This window comes from Eublepharis macularius, chromosome 6, assembly GCF_028583425.1.
Source record: "Eublepharis macularius isolate TG4126 chromosome 6, MPM_Emac_v1.0, whole genome shotgun sequence".
Classification (NCBI taxonomy): Eukaryota; Metazoa; Chordata; class Lepidosauria; order Squamata; family Eublepharidae; genus Eublepharis; species Eublepharis macularius.
Window position 1 is genome coordinate 10,777,718 of NC_072795.1, and position 23,448 is coordinate 10,801,165.

Consider the following 23,448-nt stretch of genomic DNA (forward strand, 5'->3'; position numbering starts at 1 on the left):
GAAAGAAAGAAAGAAAGAAAGAAAGAAAGAAAGAAAGAAAGAAAGAAAGAAAGAAAGAAAGAAAGAAAGAAAGAAAGAAAGAAAGAAAGAAAGAAAACTAAGGTAAAAGCTGTCCTTGAAATACTGGAAAGCAAGGCTTCTTTAATATCCCTGCGATTCCTTGTGGAGGGCAGAAAACAAACTGTCAGTGGAGGAGGAGGGTGCATCCCACATGTGGTTACAGGCAGCTGTGGTTTGTTCCCCACCTCCTGATCTGATGGAAGAAATCATTGATCAGTTGAATGTCAGAGTCTGTTTAACCTGTGTACAGCCATGTTTAATCCTGTAGTATTTAGTCTTCTTTCCCTCTAGGCCCCAGCATCTGCAAGGAGCCGAATCCATGGGAAAGGAAGCTGCCTTATCTATCTGCTCGACCTTGGCCAGCTCCACGTTCCTCTGAGAAGCTTTGCTGTGCGAACTCAGGGGGGAGGCTGGGCTTGGGGAGTGTGAAATGTAACCACTTTCGTTTTATGATTCATTCCTATCAACACTTTGGTCGGGCAGGATCTCTAATCCTGGATTATGTACATCTGGCCTTGAATGCTGTCTTTCACAATAAACCTTTTGAAATCAAAAGACCTTGTCTTCTTGCAGAAGGGAGTGAGGCAGACTACCAGGTCTGTAATGACATAGCCTGACATTGAAGAGGTCCTCCAAATGAGAATTAAGCAACATATTCCTGCTAACCCCACTAAAACTGGCTGCCTTGTGATCTTATTTTTGGTAACTCAGAACTAACAAAAAATTAGGACAGCATCCACAGATCTAGATTTGGCCCCCTGAACAATAGTTAATGCCCTAAGAGTTAATGTGCTTGCCCTTGAGTTTAATACATACCATGATGTTCAGCCGGTATACTGAAGTGCAGGATTTGCTTTTGTTTTCCCTGCAGCTGTATGAAATGTTCCCAGGGATCATGAAACATATCTCATGGCCATACAAGAAGGCATTTGATGCTGTAGATGTTGTGCTTTCACATGCAAGGAAAGAGATAGAAAAGCACAGAAGGCAACTGGCAGAGCATGATCCAAGAGATTACATCGATTACTATATACTTCAGATGGAGAAAGTAAGTATCCACCTTGTGAATAGGGGTGTGCAAGGCCTGTCTGTTTCGGTTTTAACTGAATCAGGAAACCGTTTCGGTATTTGCGTTTTGGCTTGATTCGGCCATTGTTTTCAATGAGAAAACCTTCTCCCGGCTTTCTGGGAGTCTGGGGGGGGCATTATCTGTCCGAATCACACCAAACTTGGTGGAGACCTTCTCCTCACTCTCTTCTAACTATCCCCCAAGTTTCAGAAATATTGGACTTTGGGGGGCCATGTTATGCCCCCCCAAACAAGGTGCCCCCATCCTCCTACACTCTCCATGGTTCTCTATAGGGAAAAACAAGTCCTCTTTCTAGGTGGCTTGGGGTGGCATTTTGCATGCAAAATGCCCCCAACCTTCAGGGGCCCATCTCCCACCTGTCCTCCCACCCTCCATCAAGGCCCAAGCTGATCCCACTTTGGGGGGGGCATTTTATGCCCCCCCAAAGGTGGTTCTCCTGCCACACCACTTTGTCTTTCTACTGTGGGGAAGACTTCCACACCACAGAAACACATGGGATTGGGGCTGCCAATGGCCACAGCCACAGTCCACCTGCACCCAAACTGCCAAATACCACACACACCTTCCCCAAAACCTAACCTCCCCTGTCCTGTGGCCAGCCACTTTCTATTGATTCCTGTTATGGGGAAATTCCCACAGCAGGAACCCATGGAATGTGGCATCTATGGCTACAGGCACAGTCCCTCTTTTAAATCCACCCCACACACAGCCCCACACTGACCCAAAGACACCCTCCTCAACATTCCCACACCGGCCACTACCCCAGGAGCAGGCTGGCCAGCTGTCCCCCATTGTTCCCTGTGATGGGAACTTTTAAACTCTCTTTCCCAGGGCAATTATGCGCAGCCCAGGGGTGCCACAATGGTGGGCACACTCCTGAGTGCGAGCTTGTCCCTGTGAAAGAGCACTTGAACCACAGACACCCTCCCCCCAATTCCCCCACCACCTACAGAGATGGCTGGCCAGCCAGCCCCATTGTTCCCTATGATGGGAACCAACTGCACAACAAAGAATAAAACACAAGCACACACTGAATAAAGTTTTTTAAAAATATTTTCTCACTTTCAAAGTACAAGTAGGCAAAGCATTGTGACACATTACACCAGCAGTCCCCCACACAGAAAAATAACACAACTCACTTAATATCAGAGAATCACAAAAACACAATTCCTGTCAAAAAAACTTTATTTCTTTAACAGCTGTAGGTTACACAGAGGGGGGGCACACCAAAGGGTGTGCCAGACGTATCTTACACAAAAATAACACAACTCACTTCACATTAAAGAATCACCCAAAACACAATTCCTGTCAAAAACACTTTAATTCTTGAACAGCTTTAGGTTACACAGCAGAGAGTCACACCAAAGGGCATGCCAGCAGTATCTTACAAAAAAATAACACAACTCACTTCACATCAGAGAATCACTAAAACACAATTGCTGTCAAAAATGGTGAAGTGAGTTGTGTTATTTTGTGTAGTAGACTGCTTTCATGCCCTGTTTTGCCCTCCTACTGTGTAACCTAAAGCAGTTAAAGAAATAAAGTGTTTTTGACAGCAATTGTGTTTTGGACAGAAAATGCCACCCCCCCCCCCCAGACTCCCGGAAAGCCGGGAGAAGGTTTTCTCATTGAAAACAATGGCCGAATCGTCTCAGCAATCTCTGTTTCGGTATTACTGAAATTTTTCGGTATTCAGAAAACGTTTCGGTAATACTGAAAAAAACCGAAACGGCCCTGATTCGGTAACTTTAACCTAATCCGAATACCGAATTGCACACCCCTACTTGTGAATGCAGCTCATCTGAGCCAGTATTACATTCCCTCTCAGGATGGAAGTCCAGCATCTTTAGAACCACCTCAAGGATCTTGAGGGTGTGTGTTATGAGCCATCAAGTCTCTTCTAACTCATGGCATGAATGAATGCCCTCCAAAAAGTCCTATCATTGAGAGCCTTCTGAGGTCGTGCAAAATGAAGGCTGTGGTTTCCTTTAGTGAGCTGTTTCACTTTGGGTCTTCCTCTTTTCCTACTGCCTTTAACTTTTCTTAGCATTATTGACTTTTCCAGAGAGTCTTGTCTTCTGATGAGGCCAAAGTATGAGAGCCTCAGTTTTCTCATTTTAGCTTCAAGGGAGAGTTCAGGATTGATCTAATACAGAGTCCATTTAATTCTCATTTTGGCCATTGATGGAATCCGTAACCCTCTCCTTCAGCCCAAATTTCAAATGAACCAGTGCTCTTCCTGTGCACCCCCTCCCAGGACTGAGCTGTAAATGGGGGGGGGCACATTGGAATGTATGGATGGAATTCATACTCTACAGCATGTAACATTGCAGACACAACAACCCCCCCCCTCCCTGCAAATCATACTGGAAAACAGAGAATTATAGACACTCTCTGGTTCCGTGCTCCCAATCACAATGTGAGTTCAAAACTCCACTCCATGAATATTCAAGAATTCAAAAGGTAGAAACAAATATCCTCTTTTTCTTCCTTGAACAATTCTAACTATAGCTGCAAACACAGGGATGCTGTAGTTAAGAGGAATTCACAATTAATATAGAAAAAGCATACTTCATGCCTATAGCCACACAATCCAATTCTCTTTTCAAAAGAGAACACAGTAGATCTTCTCTGTTCTTTTTTCTCATGGATCTTTTAACTTCCCCATTAGCCTGTCTGGCTATGGTGCTTCTCCTGCACCATTGTAGGCTGAAAAGTTAGCTGATTTATGCAGTCTTTGGATGGTATATTGGGAATAAAACCATTGTCAAGGACTTTTCATTTTTTCCCCTGTTGTCCAAAACAGAGCAAGAATGACCCCACCTCAACATATAATGAGGAGAACCTGGTTCAGAGTATTTCTGACCTCATTGTTGCCGGAACGGACACTACCAGCAGCACTTTGCAGTGGACAATGCTTCTCATGTTGATTCATCAAGATGTCCAAGGTGAACAAAAGTTAGAATAACAGAATCTTAGAGTTGGAAGGGGCCTGACAGCTAGTCTAACCCCCTGCCCAATGCAGGAACTGCCTAAAGTATCCATGACAAGTATTTGTCCAGCCACTCCTTGAAGACTGGGAATCCACCACATCCCTAGGCAGCTGATTCCATTGTTGATTCCATTGTGCAGTGTGAACAAAATTCACAATTCTTAGTACTTCTGTAATGAGTTTGTAACAAGGGGCTGGTATCAACACAAGTGGGGGATCTGTGAAGAATCAGGGAGAGGATAAATGATTTGGAAATGTTCCCATACATATCCAGTTTTCCCCCTCCAGATACCTATAAGCTCTTCCCAAATTGAACAGACTGATTTCCACCTCCCACTCCTTCTCACTTTATTAGACTCTCCACTGCTTCCTAGAGTATTCTTATTCTTAACAGTCCGTATTTTGGGGAGATAACTCTTGTATTGCAGTTAATTTACGAAGTCATGTTTTCCTCCATCTTGGGGAGTCCCTGAGCATGTAGGAACCTTGAATTGCTGTTGGTGGTCTGCTTTTCTTTTTCTGTGATTGGTGCAGATGCCTAACTGAATATATAATCCTCAGATCATGTGTCTGGATCCATCATGCGGACTTTATTTTTTTAATTTTTTATTTTATACAGAACAGATAAACAACAGCAACAAAATATAACAACAATGGCAACAAGTCTATATGTAAGCTTCTATTAAGGGTCTCCAAATACCTAAAAATTAGTCCATACACAACTGTCATATGTATGCCATACATTTTAAACAATACACAATCAGAAAGTCACAAGGGGTGAATCATTAAAATTGACAAGGCAGAGAGCAATCAACTTTCTTTGAGTTTAGGCTATGGGTTTGTGCAAATAAAAAAAATTCAGCAAATTCAGTTTGGTAATATCAAACTGGAGGAAAAAAATTGGAATCCCCAGACATTGAATAGATTGTCTAGTTCTTTTTTGTAATACAGAGCAAATTCAATAAAACTGAGCCATTATTTCCTATAGGAAACTCAATTCAGGACAATCTGGTGGCCAGTGGTGGGGGACATTTTTGCCAAAACTTCACCAAATTTGCAGGGTACCTACAAAGACCCCAAAAGACTCTACAGACACCATCCCCCCAAGTCTCATAAATATTGGACCCCTGGGAGCATGTTATTGCCCCACTCCCCTCAAAAATGGTACCCCAACCAATCTCCATTATTTCCTAAGGGGAAAACTGACGGGGGGGTAAAAGACTTCCCTCCAAAAAAGAAGAAACAATAAAATGAACAGTAAACAAGTTCAAAAGCCAAAAATCAAAAAGCCCAACCAAAGCACCCTCCACAAACACACAGCAAAAAAGCTGTTTTTGCAAACTAAAAAAAAAAAAACCTTTCCTTTCTTCACCAGTCTTATCCCACCCAGACACCAGGCCAACCACTTCCCCACAAAGACGGAGAAAACCCAGTGAGTCTATGACTCTCAAACCAGGCAGCAACTGAAGTCCTCGAGGTGCAGCAGCGGCAGCGACATCCAATCCACTTCAAAGCAGAGAGTAGAGAGAGACAACAGCCAGAAGCAGGCAGGAAGTGTCTCAGATTTCCACCAGGCAGCCAGACCACACATACAGAAAAAATAGGCAGGCTGCTCTCAGGCAAGCCTGCCAATTTAACTCCTTGAAGGGCAATTTTAAAAAGACACTCTCCTTCTAGAGAATCCCAATTGGCCAAAGGAGAGCTTCTGCAAGCATTGGTCATTCACTCCCCCTCGCTTCATCATTCCCCCTCCCTTCAGCCTCTGCCTCACTCACTCTCCCTTCTCCCCCCTCCCATCAAGGAAGAAGGTGGGGGAAATGTCTTTCCTCTTCCTTAACAAAGGAACAGGTCAGCCATGGTTACCAAAGTTTACCTAATCAAACCAAATTAAACTGGCAGACTTCAGTTTGGGAATACCAACTGATTTGGTATTCCCTTTTGAGTTTGGTAACACCAAATTTCACTTAATCAGGAAGAATTCAGTATTTTTAAGTGATTACCAAACCCAAATTGCACATCCCTAGTTTAGACACCTCCACTTCTTTTATTTCTAGATTCTTTTCTGATTTGTACAATAGTGCTAGCACAGATTGATTGTATCTCCCTTAAGAGATCAGCTTCCTCTACCTACTGCTAAAGTTCAGCGTATATTCCTATTTATTTAATGGAACCATATGAAATTATGTCACATGGAATAAATATCTCTTAATGATTGCTTGACTTTCCACAGACAAATGAACTGTCCAATATGAAACTTACATTCTCCATCCTTTTCACCAGCAAAAGTCCAGAAGGAGATAGAAGAAGCTTTTGGTTCCACACAATCAATCGACTATCAGTATCGGAGGAAAGTGCCCTACACATTTGCTACGATTCATGAGGCCATGCGTTTCAAGTGTGTTTTATTAGCTGGGATTCCTAGACTATGTCTGAAGGATATAAACATTCTGGGTTCTCATATCCCTAAGGTATGGAAAATTGTTATAGCTACAGTTCTGTATATTCAGTTCAATGACTCTCCAGTAGGGTTGCCAGCACTCCAGACCACACCCTCCACCACTGAAAAATTGACTGGCAGGAGAAGAAACAGGAGATTTATCCAATCACTAATATGTGATTGCTCAGATGCCATTAAGTGTTCTGAAGACATAATTCAACTCCTCAGACGTCTGCTTTCTAATGATAGACCTCCTAACATTACAACTCACTCTGGCAAAGGGTGGTTTGATCAGGAATGTAGAACTGCACTGCACCCAACAGATTCACCACCATAAGAAAGAAACATCTATCAGTCATCTCATTTTGTTAAGGTCTGCATATAAGAAGCTGCTTAAGCAGAAGAAGCATGACCACGCTAAACTACAGTGGCAGGAATGGGAACTGCCAATCCAAAAAACAGAGGGAGTCCCGGTTTGGGGAACTTGTTTCTTTCGGTGTAAGTTGGAGGGGCCCTTATTGGAAGCTCTGATTTCTCCAAAAGACTGGTATGTTTATTCCAGGCAGGTAATCAGGGCCTCTTGCATTCTGGAGATGAGGTAGAGAAAGAAACTCTTTGAATTTTTTAAAAATACTTTGTTTTTATTTTTCTTATAGGCAGAAATATAGAAATAAAAAAGGATTGTATAACATAGTTGTGTAAATCAGAGATAGTTATATATAACAAAATATATAAAACTGAAGGAATTTCTCTTCACATCCCCTTCATTAAATTTCTTAAGACTCTTTCTATAAGATATAATAATACTTATATTAATATTCATTTATATTCAACATTTTTATTACAAATCTGATAACTAATCTATTTTACAGATAGTTGCTCTTAGTTATTCTTAATTTTTGGCTACATAAGCTTTCCATTTTTCCTGAAATTCTAGAATTAGCCTATTATGTATGTTAGATATGAATTTTGCCATTGATGCACATTCGTATAATTTGTTTACCCCTCTGTCAAATTGTTTTGGAATTTCCAAAGTGGGGAAAAGAGTTGGAAATAAATTATTTTTGAAGCAGCAAGCTACTTCAAAAATAGTTTATAGACCCGCTTCAGTATGATTCGTAAAGATTCAGAGCACACCAGAAAGCAACACCTGATGAGGGGGGAACAAAGGAATCCCTCATCCCCCTCCTATTGGGTGAAGTAAGCTGCAGGGCACTTTAACTTTTAAACCCTGCACTGCTTTAATTAGCTGACAGGCGGGGAGGAGGCTGCCCCGCCAGCAGCTGATGCAAGAGGCGCGGGGTTTGAAAGTGCCCCACAATGTAATAAATTTCAAACCACGTGCCCACTTGCTTCAGCTGATGTGCAGATAAAGTTTGAAAAGAAACCAGAAAGCAACACCCAATGGGAGGGGGACAAGAGAATCCCCTCGTCCCCCTCCCATTGGGTGAAGTAAGCGGTGCGGTACTTTAACTTTCAAACATGCGTCATTTGCTTCAAGTGACAGGTGGGGAAGGAGGCTCCTTCCTCACCTGTCAGGTGAAGCAAGCTGCAAGAGTTATCAAAGTTAAAGTGCCCTTTTTTGTGCCACTTGAAAGTGGAATGAAAAGGGAGGCTTTCAAACTTCCCGCCCTGCTGCTTTTTTCCCCTGATGGGAGAGGGAGGAGGCAACCCTCCTCTCCCTCCCATTGTGGGGGGAAAGCAGCAGGGTGGAAAGTTTGAAAGCAAGCTGCACTTTTCTGGCTTTTTGCAAATACAAAGACAGAAAAGAGCTGTGGGCTGTTCCCACTTGACCTAAATCTTTCTGAAGTGAACCAAATTGCTTCAGAAAGCTTTGATTCAGTATTTCCAAATTGGGTCAGCAATGCTGAGTCTGATTTGGAAATCCCAGATCTTTCAGAATTGGGCCCAATTTGGAGGTTTTCCTGAATCAGACTCCCAAATCACACACCCCTAGCAAAGACTATTTCTATAGCCAAAGAAAGAAGAAGACTAAACGGATGACTCTTAAAATTCCTAGAGACAGATGAGAAGCAAAAGGTGACAGAAATACAGTCAGATTTCTAAACCCAGGATTTTTAGTCACTTGCACATAGAGACAAAGAAATCTATTATAATAACCAGTGCAAAGAAATAGAAGAGAAGAATAAAAAAAGGACTTATAAGCGATCTAATCCACAAGATCCAGGAAGTCAAAGCAAAATTCAGGCCACAGCTCAGAGTGATGAAAGATCAACACAGAAATACAGTATCTGATCAGAACAAAATAAAGGAGAAATGGAAACAATACATTGAAGAACTATACAGAAGAGATGAAAGGATGACAGATATGTTTGTAGAAGAATCTTTTGACAAAGAATGAGAAATCTTAGAAAGTAAAATAAAACATGAACTCAAAGCATTTGGGAAAAACAAAGCATCTGGAGTAGATGGAGTACCAATGGATAGAGGTGGGACTGAAAAACAAGTGACGATGACCTTTGTGCTGGTCCATCAGTCCCCTGGTCCGTGAATTCAGACATCCCGGCACCGAGCAATCAATTCCCTAGGCAACGTAGGGAAACCGCCTGGAGACCTTCTGCTGCCTTTGGAACACACCAATCTTAGCCCTGAAAATCTTGATAGACAGCTCTAGCTGCCATCCAGAGAGCTCCCATTGTTCTCTATGAGAGCAAGCAGTATATATAACACCCAGCACTGAGCCACAGTTTGACTTTCCAGCCGGCAGTTACTGAGGGAGGAACTTCTTGTTGCGGGAGTTTTTTTTAGATTGCGCGAAAGGGGGGGCTTGGGGCTTGTCCTGCAGCAAGGCTCCAGGAGCAAGCTTATTGGGTTTCCTCGGCTGAGGGCTCACTCTTCTGTTTAATATTTTTTATTCCAATTCTTATTTGCTTGTGGGGTGGTGGGCTAGCCTAGAGCTCTGCCCCAACCCAGTCTCAGACCTGCAGTAAGGCTCTGGGTACAAGCTTATTGGGCTCCTTGAGGGATCACTCTTCGGTTTGATTTTTTCCTTTCAATTCTTATTTGATTGTGGGGTGGTAGGCTAGCCTAGCGCTCTGCCCCAACCAAGTCCCAGAGCTGCAAGCCAATGCAAGTCCTATTCTATCTACTGGAAGTTTCCTGGGAGCGGTCACTTTGAGAGTCTGTAACTCAGACCTCTGAAATGCAATCTTGGAGGGTTGCTGGAGGGGAGCCTGCTAAAGGCTTCCTGTGAGTTTGGCATCTCTGAGTGCAAAGGGAGCCCAGAAGTGATGGACCACAGACTGAAGAACTACTCCTTGATCAGGGGCAGGTCTGTGAAAACTTCGTGGTCTGTGGCCCATGAAACACGATGGACCACAGACTGATGATCTGTGGGTTTTTCTCGGTCCGTGCCCATGTCTACCAATGAAGCTGTTTCAAGAAACTGACTCTATCAAAATCTTACAAGAATCTGTCAACAAATATGGAAAACAAAGAAATGGCCCACAGTCTGGAAATGCTCTGTCTACATTCCAATTCCAAATAAAAAAGGGATATCAAAGAGTGCAGCAACTATTGGCTATGGCTATTGCATTAATTTTTCATGCAAGTAAAGTGATGCTCAGAATTCTATAGCAAAGACTCTTACGATATATGGAACAAGAAATACCTGATGTTCAAGCTGGATTCAGAAAAGGAAAAGGTACAACAACAACAACAACAACAACATTTGATTTATATACCACCCTTCAGGACAACTTAACACCCACTCAGAACGATTTACATGTCATTACTAGAAACAGAGCCCATTGTGAGAAAAAATACAACAGGCTCTAGAAAACTGATTTAGCAGGGCCCTGCTGCGGGGCCTTGGGAGGGCAGTGCTGCCATGCTGTGCCTCTCTGCTGTCTCTATGGCCCGCATTGGGCAGCTCCAGAAGCTGAAAGTGCAGCCAGGGCAGCAAGGTCCTGGAGTGCTCCTGCAACACACCGCCACCGGATTCATCCCTGCAGCAGGCTGAAGACTGGGGAGCACTGTGGGGGGCAACAAGAGCCCTGGCATGCTCCTGCACCTTGCAGCTGGCTGCAGAGGCAGGAAGCGCTACTGGCGGGTGATGGAAATGGCCCTGCTGTGCTCCTAGGCCCTGCAGCTGCCTGGCAATGCTATGGCCCTGGCCTCTAGGAGTACAAAGGCCAGGTGTACCCAGCCAGCAGAGCCATGGCAGGCATACCTGGCCTCTGTGGGTCCAGAGGCCAAATCTACCAGCCCAGCCAAGGAAAGGAAAAAACCAGGAGTGGGTAGGAGGACGAGGAGGTAGCCAGTGGGGCGCTTCAGCACCCATCAGGCCACTGGAAGGGTGGGGGAGGGGGAGGGGGAGGGGGAGAGGAGGCGGTCGTCCAGGGTGCTTCTGCACCCATCGGGAGGGTGGAAAGGCAAGGGAGGAGGAGAGCAGGCGGCTGGCGGGGGTGCTTCAGCACCCATCAGGAGGGTGGAAAGGTGAGGGAGGAAGAAAGGAGGCGGCCGGCCAGGGCGCTTCAGCACCCATTGGGCTGATGGAAGGGTGGGGGAGGGGAGAGGAGGTGACAGGCCAGGGCGCTTCAGCATCCATGGGCCGGTGCAAAGGCCAGGAGCGCGGGGGAGGAGAGGAGGCAGGTGCCCTGGCGAGCTCATGAGCCCGGCCGGGGCCATTGTGGCCTCCTCGGGTCCTGATACGTGGCAGCAAGTGGGAGCAACTCTCTGCTTATCCCCGCTACGGTGGTCTATCATGCCTGCACCGTAGGATAACCAGTGAGTTGTCAGAAACCTGCTTACTGAATTATGTTTTTTTTTTAGAAAATTTTTATTAGGTGAGAATATTAATATACAACTTTCAAATAACATCTCATTATCCTTTCCCTCACCCTTTCCCTCCCCCGCTTTTCCAAGACTTCCAACAGCTTTCCAACCCTATAGCCTAATCTATTCCCAATCTGTCCCCTTTTTCTGTAACTCCTTATCTCATGTTTACTTACTCTTTTATTCAACTAAGCCCTATCTATTAACTTCAAAAATATTGATGTATTGTCGAAGGCTTTCACAACCGGAGAACGACGGTTGTTGTGGGTTTTCCGGGCTGTATTGCCGTAGTCTTGGCATTGTAGTTCCTGACGTTTCGCCAGCAGCTGTGGCTGGCATCTTCAGAGGTGTAGCACCAAAAGACAGAGACTGTGACACTGAGAGATCTCTATCTTTTGGTGCTACACCTCTGAAGATGCCAGCCACAGCTGCTGGTGAAACGTCAGGAACTACAATGCCGAGACCACGGCAATACAGCCCGGAAAACCCACACCAACCTTCAAAAATATTGTTATAAACTTAAAATCTATTATCTATTACTTTATATTAGCTCCACATATATTTAAATTTAAACTAACTAACAGTCGGATAAAATATCTGCTTTAGTAATTCTAACAATATCTATTAACTCTAAGTCCACTTACATTTGGGCTAACAATTAGCTAATACTTCACTTCATATGGTAAAGACTCTATCTCTTCTAATAATAAATCCATTCTAATAATTTTCAAATTGCCATAATTCCCCCTTTACGTCCCACTTCTTTTCTAAATATGTTTTCAATCTTCCCCAGTCCGTAAAAAATTCCGCTGGATTCTGATCTCTCAGCTGCCTTGTCATTTTATCCATTTCCGCCATGTACAGCAATTTATGCATCCAATCTTCAATAGCTAGTATTTCTTGCACCTTCCATTTTCGCGCATATAAAAGTCTTGCTGCCGTCGTCATATAAAATAGTAATGTTTGGTATTGAGTAGGAACATCTTCCATGCTTAAATTCAATAGCAATAGTTCTGGGTTCTTCTTTATTCGAATCTGCAGTATCTCATTTATTACTTCTATAATATCTCCCCAGAACTGTCTGGCTATTTCACATGTCCACCACATATGATACAATGATCGTTCATGCTTTTTACATTTCCAGCATTTATCTGACATGTTAGCATTTCCAAGCGCAATCTTCTTTGGCATTAAATACCATCTATAGATCATTTTATAAACATTCTCTTTAATAGTGGTACAAGTTGAAATCTTCAGTGTAGTTTTCCATAAATATTCCCATGATTCCATTGTTATTTCTTTATGACAATTAATTGCCCACTTCACCATCTGTACTTTGACCGTCTCATCCTCTGTATACCACTTCAAAAGTATTTTATAAATCTTAGATATCTTCTTTTTGCTTTCTTGTAGTATATTCTCTTCCAACTCTGAGTTTTCACATTTAATTCCTTCTTTTGAACAATCCAAATTATAAAGGTCTCTGATCTGTCTATATTGGAACCATCTGTAACAAGAAGATAACTCTTCCTCCGATTTAATTCTTATCATTTTCTGTTCCATAATCAATATCTCTTTATATGGTAAACATTGTTCTTCATTGTAGATAGCTCTCAGATCAATCACTTACTTAATTCAGTTCTTAATGAATTATGTTATAGGATTATCCCCGCAACAATAATCACCCTGTGAGGTGGGTGGGGCTCTGAGAGGGCTGTGACTGACCCAAGGTCACCCAGCTGGCTTCAAGTGGAGGAGTGGGGAATCAAGCACGGGTCTCCAGATTAGAGTCCTGTGCTTTTAACCACTACATCAAACTGGCTCTCTTTGAAATAAAACATATTCTGAAATTTTACAGCATGAAGGGAAATTTCTTGATCAACCTAGCTCTGAAATTACACCAGAGTATGGTAACTTTCTACAACATTATTCTCCACTGCTACTCTATATCAGATGATGTCCAAAGTGTCACTATGGCCAGTACCTACCAACATTTAGAACTGGATGTTCAAATGTGATATAGTTACAGATAGAGAATCCATCTCTAGCTCCGCATTTTCCTTCTGGTTTAAATTGATTAAAAGGGACCATGTCAGAGTCTCTTATCTGTCCAGCATAACCCTTCATACTCTCAAAATAGCCTTTACATCTATTCGGTTCCAGGCCATGCCAAGAGCTTTGTTTGATAGTCGCTAATGCCAAGAACCATTCCCTTGGGAGCCAGTTTGAAGTAGTGGTTAAGAGTGTTTGGTGTAGTGGTTAAGAGTGTGCTGGTTTGGCATAGTTGTTAAGAGCCAGTTTGGCATAGTGCTTAACAGCAACAGTTGTCCTTAAGGAGTGGGGGTTATAAATAGAATATTATTATATTATTATTAAGGTAAAGGTACTCCCCTGTGCAAGCACCGAGTCATTACTGACCCATGGGAGGACATCACATCACGTTGTTTTCTTGGCAGACTTTTTACGGGGTGGTTTGCCTTCCCCAGTCATCTACACTTTACCCCCAGGAAACTGGGTACTCATTTTATCAACCTCAGAAGGATGGAAGGCTGAGTCAACCTTGAGCCGGCTACCTGAACCCAGCTTCCGCCGGGATCGAACTCAGGTCGTGAGCAGAGCTTGGACTGCAGTACTGCAGCTTACCACTTTGCACCAGGGCTCTTCACATTATTCTTATTATTCATATTTATGTATTCATGAAGCTTCCATTCTAGAGAATTCCCCTCATTGTATTCTGCCCTGCCCTCTTTACACAGAGCCTAGAATCAAATTTCTTATAGTGCTTTTCAAGAGCTTAAACTCTTCCTTGGAAGTCAAGATTTTTCTTCTCTTCCATACTGACTCACTCATTTCATACAAGATTCAGGTCCAGTAGTACCTTAAAGACCAACTAGATTTCCAGGGTATGAGCTTTTGAGAGTCAGAGCTTGATACTCGAAAGCTCATACCCTGGAAATCTAGTTGGTCTTTAAGGTGCTACAGGACCCGAATCTTGCTCTTCTATTGCAGACCAACACAGCTACCCACCTGAAACTCTCAGCTGAACATACCTCACAGGGTTCTTGAGAGGATAAAATAGAGATCAGAACAATACTGATTCACTCATTTCATACAGGATTCAAGTCCACTTAAAGACCAACTAGATCCCCAGGATATGAGCTTTCAAGAATCAGAGCTCCTACTGTCAGATTCTCTTGAAAGCTCATACCCTGGGGATCTAGTTGGTCTTTAAGGCGCTACTGGACCTGAATCTTGCTCTCCTACTCCAGACCAACACGGCTTCTCACCTGAAAATCATTTCATACAGAGTGTCGTCGCCTTGGCAGCCAAGAAATTATGAGTGAAAGTTGTATATGAGAGGTGACATTTTTTAACTTGATAATCATTTCTGTATCTGGTTATTTTAATGATGTTATTATTTATATTTTCACTGTGCCTGATGGTAACAGCCTTTGGCTACATCAAAATAATTGCATCACTGATAACTTCACTGATTTAAAAATGTACAAGTTTTTCAGGGATTGCTGATAGGTTCATAGATGTGAATATAGACTTCATTGAGGAAATATTTCTTTACTTGACAAGGAATTACATTGTGGAATGCATTGCCAGTCGATGTAGTGATGGCCACAATAATAGATGGCTTTAGAAGGGGGTTAGAGAGGACCATGGCTACTAGCCATGATGAGTAAAGGGGACCTCCAGATACGTAAGCAGCAAACCACAGGATACCAGTGCTATGGCAACTAGTTGGCCGTTGTGTTAAACAGGATCCAGGACTACATGGACTACTGGTCTGATCCAGCAGGGCTCTTGTTATGTTCTTAAGATATTTTTTTTTTAAAGAATGGAGTTCTGGGTTACAAGAGGATACTTAGAACTCCATGAGCACTAGCACCAAGAGAGCAAGAGATAAACTCGAGATGTGCTGATGTGGCTACCTTTTAAATCAACTGTTTCTCCCATGCAGGGCTGCACTGTTGTTCCAAATGTATACTCAGTTCTTTTTGATCCCAAGCAATGGGAGACTCCTGAAAAGTTCAACCCAAATCATTTTTTGGACAAGAATGGACAATTTGTGGATAGAGAAGAACTTTTGCTCTTTGGTGCAGGTAAATGCAAAACTCTAAACTTATAATGGATAGTTAGGAGTAGGGATGTGCGTTTCGGCATTCAGAATGCCGAAAGAATGCCGAAACAAAAGTGTTTCGGCTTCTTTCGGGGAATGCCGAAACGTTTCGGGGAATGCCGAAACGTTTCGGGTAGCCGAAAGAAAAAAGCCGAAACGTTTCGGGATTCTTTCGGCTTTCTTTCGGCTTTTCAATGGGAAAATGCCTCCGTCTTCCCGGACGTCTGGGGGAGGCATTTTCCCACCGAATAAGCCCAAAATTGGTGGGGACCTTCCTCTAACCCCTCTCTCAAAAACCCCCAAGTTTCAGACCGATTGGACTTTGGGGGCCATGTTATGGCCCCCCAAAGCAGGTCCCCCTATCCTCCCATAAGAAAGCGAAGGAGCAGCATATTGTTAGCATGCTGCTGCTCATCTTCTTCATTATTTCCTATGGGGAAAAATGAAGAAGCAGGCTTCCTTTGCCAGGGGTGGCATTTTGCATGCAAAATGCCCCCTCACCCTCAGGGGCCCTTCTCCCACCCTTCCCCCCACCCCCCACCCAGGCTCAGACTGCTCCTACTTGGGGGGGGGCATTTCATGGCCTCCCCAAGTAGGTCCTCTCAGCCCCTAAAGTCCACCCCTTACAGCCCCACACAAACCCAATTCCCCCCCAGCTGCCACACACAGACCCAAATCCCCACATTAGCCCCTCACAGACCCAAATCCACCCCCACCTGCCCCACACCCATAACCCCAGGAACAGGCTGGCAAAGGCCAGCCCTCTCCCTTTGTTCCCTATGCTGGGAACTTCTAAACTCTCTTTCCCTGGGCAATTCTGCACAGCCCAGGGGTGCCACAATGGTGGGCACACTTCTGAGTGCCAGCTGGTCCCTGTGAAAGAGCACCTGAACCACAGACACCCTCCCTCAAATTCCCCCACCACCTACAGAGATGGCTGGCCAGCCAGCCCCATTGTTCCCTATGATGGGAACCAACTGCACAACAAAGAATAAAACAAGAACAACACAAAATAAAGTTTTAATTTTTTTTTCTCCCTTCCAAAGTACAAGTAGGCAAAGCATTATGACACATTACACCAGCAGTCCCCCACACAGAAAAATAACACAACTCACTTAACATCAGAGAATTACAAAGCATGATTCCTGTCAAAAACACTGTATTTCTTGAACAGCTTTAGGTTACACAGCAGGGGGGAACACCAAAGGGCATGGCAGCACTATCTTACACAAAAATAACACAACTCACTTAACATCAGAGAATCACAAAGCACAATTTCTGTCAAAAACACTTTATTTCTTGAACAGCTTTAGGTTACACAGCAGGGGGGAACACCAAAGGGCATGGCAGCACTATCTTACACAAAAATAACACAACTCACTTAACATCAGAGAATCACAAAGCATGATTCCTGTCAAAAACACTTTATTTCTTGAACAGCTTTAGGTTACACAGCAGGGGGGAACACCAAAGGGCATGGCAGCACTATCTTACACAAAAATAACACAACTCACTTAACATCAGAGAATCACAAAAACACAATTCCTGGCAAAAACACTTTATTTCTTGAACAGCTTTAGGTTACACAGTAGGAGGGCACAACAGGGCATGATAGCAATGTACTACAAAAAATAATACAACCCACTTCACCGTTTTTGACAGCAATTGTGTTTGTGTGATTCTCTGATGTGAAGTGAGTTGTGTTATTTTTGTGTAGTACACTGCTTTCCTGCTCTGTGGTGCCTTCCTACTGTGCAACCTAAAGCAGTTACAGAAATAAAGTGCTTTTGACAGCAATTTTTTGGGGTGATTCTTTAATGTGAAGTGAGTTGTGTTATTTTTGTGTAAGATACTGCTTCCATGCCCTTTGGTGTTCCCCCCCTGCTGTGTAGCCTAAAGCTGTTCAAGAAATAAAGTGTTTTTGACAGGAATTGTGCTTTTGTGATTCTCTGATGTTAAGTGAGTTGTGTTATTTTTGTGTAAGATAGTGCTGCCATGCCCTTTGGTGTTCCCCCCTGCTGTGTAACCTAAAGCTGTTCAAGAAATACAGTGTTTTTGACAGGAATCGTGTTTTGTGATTCTCTGATGTTAAGTGAGTTTTGTTTTAATTTTTCTGTGTGGGGGACTGCTGGTGTAATGTGTCATAATGCTTTGCCTACTTGTACTTTGGAAGGGAGAAAATAATTTTTTTAAAACTTTATTTTGTGTTGTTCTTGTTTTATTCTTTGTTGTGCAATTGGTTCCCATCATAGGGAACAATGGGGCTGGCTGGCCAGCCATCTCTGTAGGTGGTGGGGGAATTTGAGGGAGGGTGTCTGTGGTTCAGGTGCTCTTTCACAGGGACCAGCTGGCACTCAGAAGTGTGCCCACCATTGTGGCACCCCTGGGCTGTGCAGAATTGCCCAGGGAAAGAGAGTTTAGAAGTTCCCAGCATAGGAAACAAAGGGAGAGGGCTGGCCTTTGCCAGCCTGTTCCTGGGGTTATGGGTGTGGGGCAGGTGGGGGTGGATTTGGGTCTGTGAGGGGCTAATGTGGGGATTTGGGTCTGTGTGTGGCAGCTGGGGGGGAATTGGGTTTGGGTGAGGCTGTAAGGGGTGGACTTTAGGGGCTGAGAGGACCTACTTGGGGAGGCCATGAAATGGCCCCCCCCAAGTGGGAGCAGTCTGAGCCTTGGTGGGGGGTGAGAGGAAAGGTGGGAGAAGGGCCCCAGAGGGCTGGGGGGCATTTTGCATGCAAAATGCCACCCCTGGCAAGACAAGCCTCCCCCAGCTGTCAGTGGTAGAGATGAGAGCAGAGCACCTACTTGGGGAGGCCATGAAATGCCCCCCCCCAAGTGGGAGCAGTCTGAGCCTTGGTGGGGGGTGGGAGGAGGGGTGGGAGAAGGGCCCCAGAGGGTTGGGGGACATTTTGCATGCAAAATGCCACCCCTGGCAACACAAGCCTCCCCCAGCTGTCAGTGGTAGAGATTAGAGCACCTACTTGGGGAGGCCATGAAATGCCCCCCCCCCCAAGTGGGAGCAGGCTGAGCCTTGGTGGGGGGTGGGAGGAGGGGTGGGAGAAGGGCCCCTGAGGGCTGGGGGGCATTTTGCATGCAAAATGCCACCCCTGGCAAAGGAAGCCTGCCTCTTCATTTTTTCCCCATAGGAAATAATGAAGAAAGATGAGCAGCAGCATGCTAACAATATGCTGCTCCTTCGCTTTCTTATGGGAGGATGGGGGACTTGCTTTGGGGGGCCATAACATGGCCCCCCAAAGTCCAATCTGTCTGAAACTTGGGTGGTTGTTAGAGAAGCGTTAGAGGAAGGTCCCCACCAATTTTGGGCTTATTCGGTGGGAAAATGCCTCCTCCAGGCGTCCTGGAAGACGGAGGCATTTTCCCATAGAAAAAGCCGAAAGAATGCCGAAAGAATGCCGAAAGAATCCCGAAAGCCGAAAGCCGAAAGAGATTCTTGTTTCGGCTTTCGGCTTTAACGATAGAGAATCTTCTTTCGGCTTTCTACTTTCGGCTATAGCCGAAAATTTTTGGCTTGCACACCCCTAGTTAGGAGTATGGATTCCTTGCAAGAAGAGTGAGAATTTCTGTCTCACATGATCTGCTAACTAGGAGATAAATGCTGGAGGAAATGTGCAATTGATATTACTCATCTGCAATCTTTGCTTTATTTCCTTTTTCAGGAGCCCGTATATGTGTAGGGAAAGAGATGGCAAAGATGGAGGTCTTCATCTTCTTCACCAATCTGTTGAGAGCATTCAACTTCAGGCTTCCAGAAGGAGTGAAAGAAGTCAGCACAAAGCCTATAAAAGGATTGACAATGACTCCACAACATTATGAAGTCTGTGCTATTCCCCGCAACAGCAATTCATGACTCATAACAATAATAAGAGACAGTTTGGTGTAGTGGAGTGGCAGGACTCTAATATGGAGAACCAGGTTTGATTCCTCACTCTTTTACTTGAAGCCAGCTGGGTGACTTTGGGTCAGTCATAGCTTCTTGGAGCTCTCTCAGCCCCACCCCCCACCCCCTCACAGGGTGATTGTTGTGGGGATAATAATGGCATACTTTGTAAACCACTCTGAGTGAGCATTTTATGCTGAAAGGCGGTATATAAATTGAATGTTGTTGTTGTTGTTAATATCCATTTCTTCTTTATTTATTTACATTTCATCCCTCATTCTGCTACAGTTTGCTCAGTTTATCTTTCCACAGTGTCTGCATCCCACTAATATCTGCTACCCTGTTCAAATAACAAACTCAGGCAGATTTGTTTTGTTACTGGCTGTTAAATCAGTCACGCTGTCTTCGTTTGTATGATCCCTCAAGTCACAACCAACTTATGGTGACTCCAGTGACGGGGTTTCAAGGCAAGTGAGAAGAAGAGGTAGTTTGCCAGTGCCATCCACTGCAGAATTTTGCTTGGAGGTCTCCCATCCAAGTACTGATCCTGTTTAGCTTCTGAGATCTGATGAGATTGGGCTATACCTTGCTGCCTTCCCTCCCAAATCAGTCACTATCACCTAAGATAGATCAAGAAGGGTAGCCATGTTAGTTGGTCTGTAGCAGAAGAAAAGAGCAAGAGTCAATAGCACCTATAAGATGAATATTTTGGGGGGGGGAAGATTAAAAATAAGCTTTACTTCAGAGGTGCAATGGATCTTGGATCAATAGAGAGTCAGCACACGAGTTTAGCTTTTAAAAACATTTACTTCTAAAGGGAAAAGGGTCACAGGATTGCTACAAAACAACAAAGCCTGGAGCTACATTTTCTCACTACCGTTTACAACAAAGAGCTGGGATAACAGAATGGAGAATCTTCTTCTTCTTCCTTCTTCTTGACCCTGAAAGGACAGTCACCTGACCTGTTGACCAATAACAGTTTACAAACACTCTCAAGTTTCCCAGGCTTGCAGATTATTGGCTTTGTGCCAGGTTCCCTTTCCAGGTCAATCTAAACAATAGCATGGTAGGTAAACACATTAACCCCATAATGACTGAATCTCAGACCTTGCAACACACATATATTCTAACAGAATAACATTTGTGGTATGAGCTTTCGTGTGTCACCACTCACTTCTTCAGCAGTGGTACCTGAAAAAGTGAGCTGTGACTCACAAAAGCTCATACCCTACCACAAATTTTGTTAGTCTTATAGGTGCTACTGGATTATTGCTCTTTTCTACTATCCCCTAGGAATAAAATTAGAAGTGCAGGTTTTAAAAAGTTGGGTCTCCGAAACCAATGTGGTTTCCCCAAGTCATTTTCCCATGTCAAAATAGCATGAGGGAGGGTATTTCTCTGTTTTTACTTCTCTGCACACACACAATACTCCATGTGGAGCAGTAAAAACAACCCCCACAGCTATTTTGGAAAGTAGCTTGAGGGGGGAGTCAGGAGCCCTCCCCCCAGTGGTATCTAAGGACGTTTGGGCTTTCTTTTATTTTTTTAACAGTCATTTCACACAGCTGCTGTGGGAAACACAAGCTGGGTCTGGGGAATCCAGATCCAACTCTTTAAAAAACTGCATGTCAAGTTTGACCCTAAAACTGTTGTATTGTTACTGGAACTGGTCTCCTTGCAATAAAATGATTTGTGGGGGAATTAGAAAGCAAGGAGAATGGCTATGCAAGAAGCTGGTAACCACAGGGATCTATCACCAATTTCTACCAGGTCCCTTCCCAAAATAGTAAGTGAGGCTGGTTCTCAAAGTCAAACAATAACTTTTATTAAGAACAAAATGGCATGCACATACACTCGCATTTACAGGGTAAAAATAATTACACGCACACACAGAGTCCTAGGACGCTTCGCTGAAAATTGGGATTAGAGAAAGTGGGAGCAAATATATCTACCTATCCTGAAGAGGGGTCCAGTCTGCGGGAGAAGAGAGTAGCTTTGAACATACAGAATCCTCGGCCAAGAGAGTGAGAGGCTTAGGGCAAACCTCAAGGGAAGAGCGCTTGTGGATCCGGAAGCGTGTACAAAGAGAGAGAGGCAGAGGGAAGTGACCCTAAGGGAGCAGTGCTTGGACTCAGGAAGTGTGCACAATCTGAATGAGGCCAGGGCTCTACCTTTATAGGTAAAATGTGCCCTGAGGTGGAAGAGCCCACCTAGCCGTTAGAACAAAGGCTCCAACGGTCAGTTCCTGAGTTTGACAAAAGGGTTGTTCGCCTTGATCGGTAGCTGCCAGGGTAGTAAAAGCAAATGCAAAACATGTTCTTGCGCTGCACAAAAGGGATAGTTTGTCAGTGAATTCCACCAGAGCTAAGTTGATGGATTTTAGGTGGGGACTGTACTTCCCCAGGAACAACTGTATAAACTTATGAATGTCATTTGATTAGCTCCTCAATCACGGACAGGAGATCTCATCACGAAGGAAGGGAAAGGAAGGTGCAAAGTGGGGATGACTCTGCGAGACCTTTGTTGCACTGGGCACCTTTGGGGCTGGCGGGACTGCAAATCCAATCACCTCTTAATCACTCCACACTCCTGTGTGGCATTCCATGCATGCCATGTTCTCCCGGGCGGGACTCAGCAACGGTTGGAGGCTCTCTGGTGGCAATACAGCAGCCATTTTAAATCCAGAGGCCTGGTGATATTTTAATATCACAAGCAGCCATATTAAAATGGCTATTAAAATGGCGGAGGCTGGACCGACCGCTTACAGTATATACACAATAGTACTGCGTAGAGTTCTCACATTATATGAAATTAGGAAGTGGCTTATTGTATCTGTAGGCCTTTCCATGATAAAGGGGAACCTGTTTCTTGAATAAAGGTAACATTTACTTTCTTAGCTTGTAGTGTGTTCTTTAAAAATGAAGTTGTGAGGAAGAAATATGGTGAGACATTAGGATTGTGCTGAAAAACAAATTTACCTGTTGAGAGGAATCAGCCATAGTTTCTTGGCATGTCAGAATGGGGAATGAAACAGTAGTATGGTTAATACATTATGTAACTTATGCCAATTTCTGTAGTTTATGAATGAGGACTGAAGGTGTTTCACACACGGGACTTAAATCAAGGCAAGCCTCACCCACACTGAGGTTCTGCTATTCTTCCATTAAAAAAATGCATGGCAGGCGGTGATACTGTTGTATCAGCATTCTTCTGACCAATGTAGGCTTTATATTTATACGACACACCTGACCGAAGCCAGAGCTGCTTTAAAGTTCACAGATCAAAACAAGAGATGACCATCAACTGCACAAACAAGGATATAACTAGTTAGAGTGAGTTTTGCGATATCTGCTTTTAGAATAAATTCCGCATGAGTTTTGTTTTAAAAAAGAAATGAGGTTCTTTACTGTTAAAGAAGTCCATATTGTGACAAGAATCAGGGATTTTTGCTAGCTTCCTATCTAGGGGATAGAGAGGAATGCTGAGAGTATTCACAGATCTCTTGGCGGATAGAAGAGAAAAAGAGTAGCCATCAGGATAGACAAAGAGACACCAGCAGAACAGAAAAGAGGGAGGATACAGGGGAATCTCAGACATCCACCTTACTAGCTCTACTTCCCCCTGGAGAACTGGTATGCTTGATGCAAACAGACATGGCGCAGTCCTTTCCTCCCAATAAAAACAAAGATATAATCCTGATCTCAGGAAAGAGGGTTTTGTTCGAAATGTGACTCAAGCCCCTGCTTAAAAATGTTTTGTGTTGTCTTTCCATACTTCAGACAATCAAATACGCAGTGTGAGATAATCTGATTATTTTAAATTTAAGTCTAATTAATATAGAATTTTCCTACAATCGAAGTTTTATTGTATTAACGTAAATCAGCATTTGGCAGCCTTGAAGCTTCCTAGCAAGCTAATAAATCAGGAAGCAAAGTTTATCCCACTAAGGCATATGAATATGAAGATCAGACAATAGGGGACTGTGAAACATCATTCTCACACTCACTAACGCAGAAGGGTTTTACAATTCGTGAAGGGTTCTCGGGGG

General features: G+C 43.8%; 1 protein-coding gene across 1 annotated transcript in view; it reads left to right on the top strand.

Moving 5' to 3' along the window:
• Positions 1–19,370, top strand: part of LOC129331999 (cytochrome P450 2J2-like) — a 44,303-nt gene extending 24,933 nt beyond the window's left edge. Inside the window, exons 5-9 of the mRNA XM_054982738.1 lie at positions 932–1,108; positions 3,957–4,098; positions 6,423–6,610; positions 15,347–15,488; positions 19,180–19,370. Coding sequence (XP_054838713.1) covers positions 932–1,108; positions 3,957–4,098; positions 6,423–6,610; positions 15,347–15,488; positions 19,180–19,370 — 840 coding nt within the window. The remainder of the gene's footprint in view (positions 1–931; positions 1,109–3,956; positions 4,099–6,422; positions 6,611–15,346; positions 15,489–19,179) is intronic.
• Positions 19,371–23,448: the final 4,078 nt, after the last annotated feature.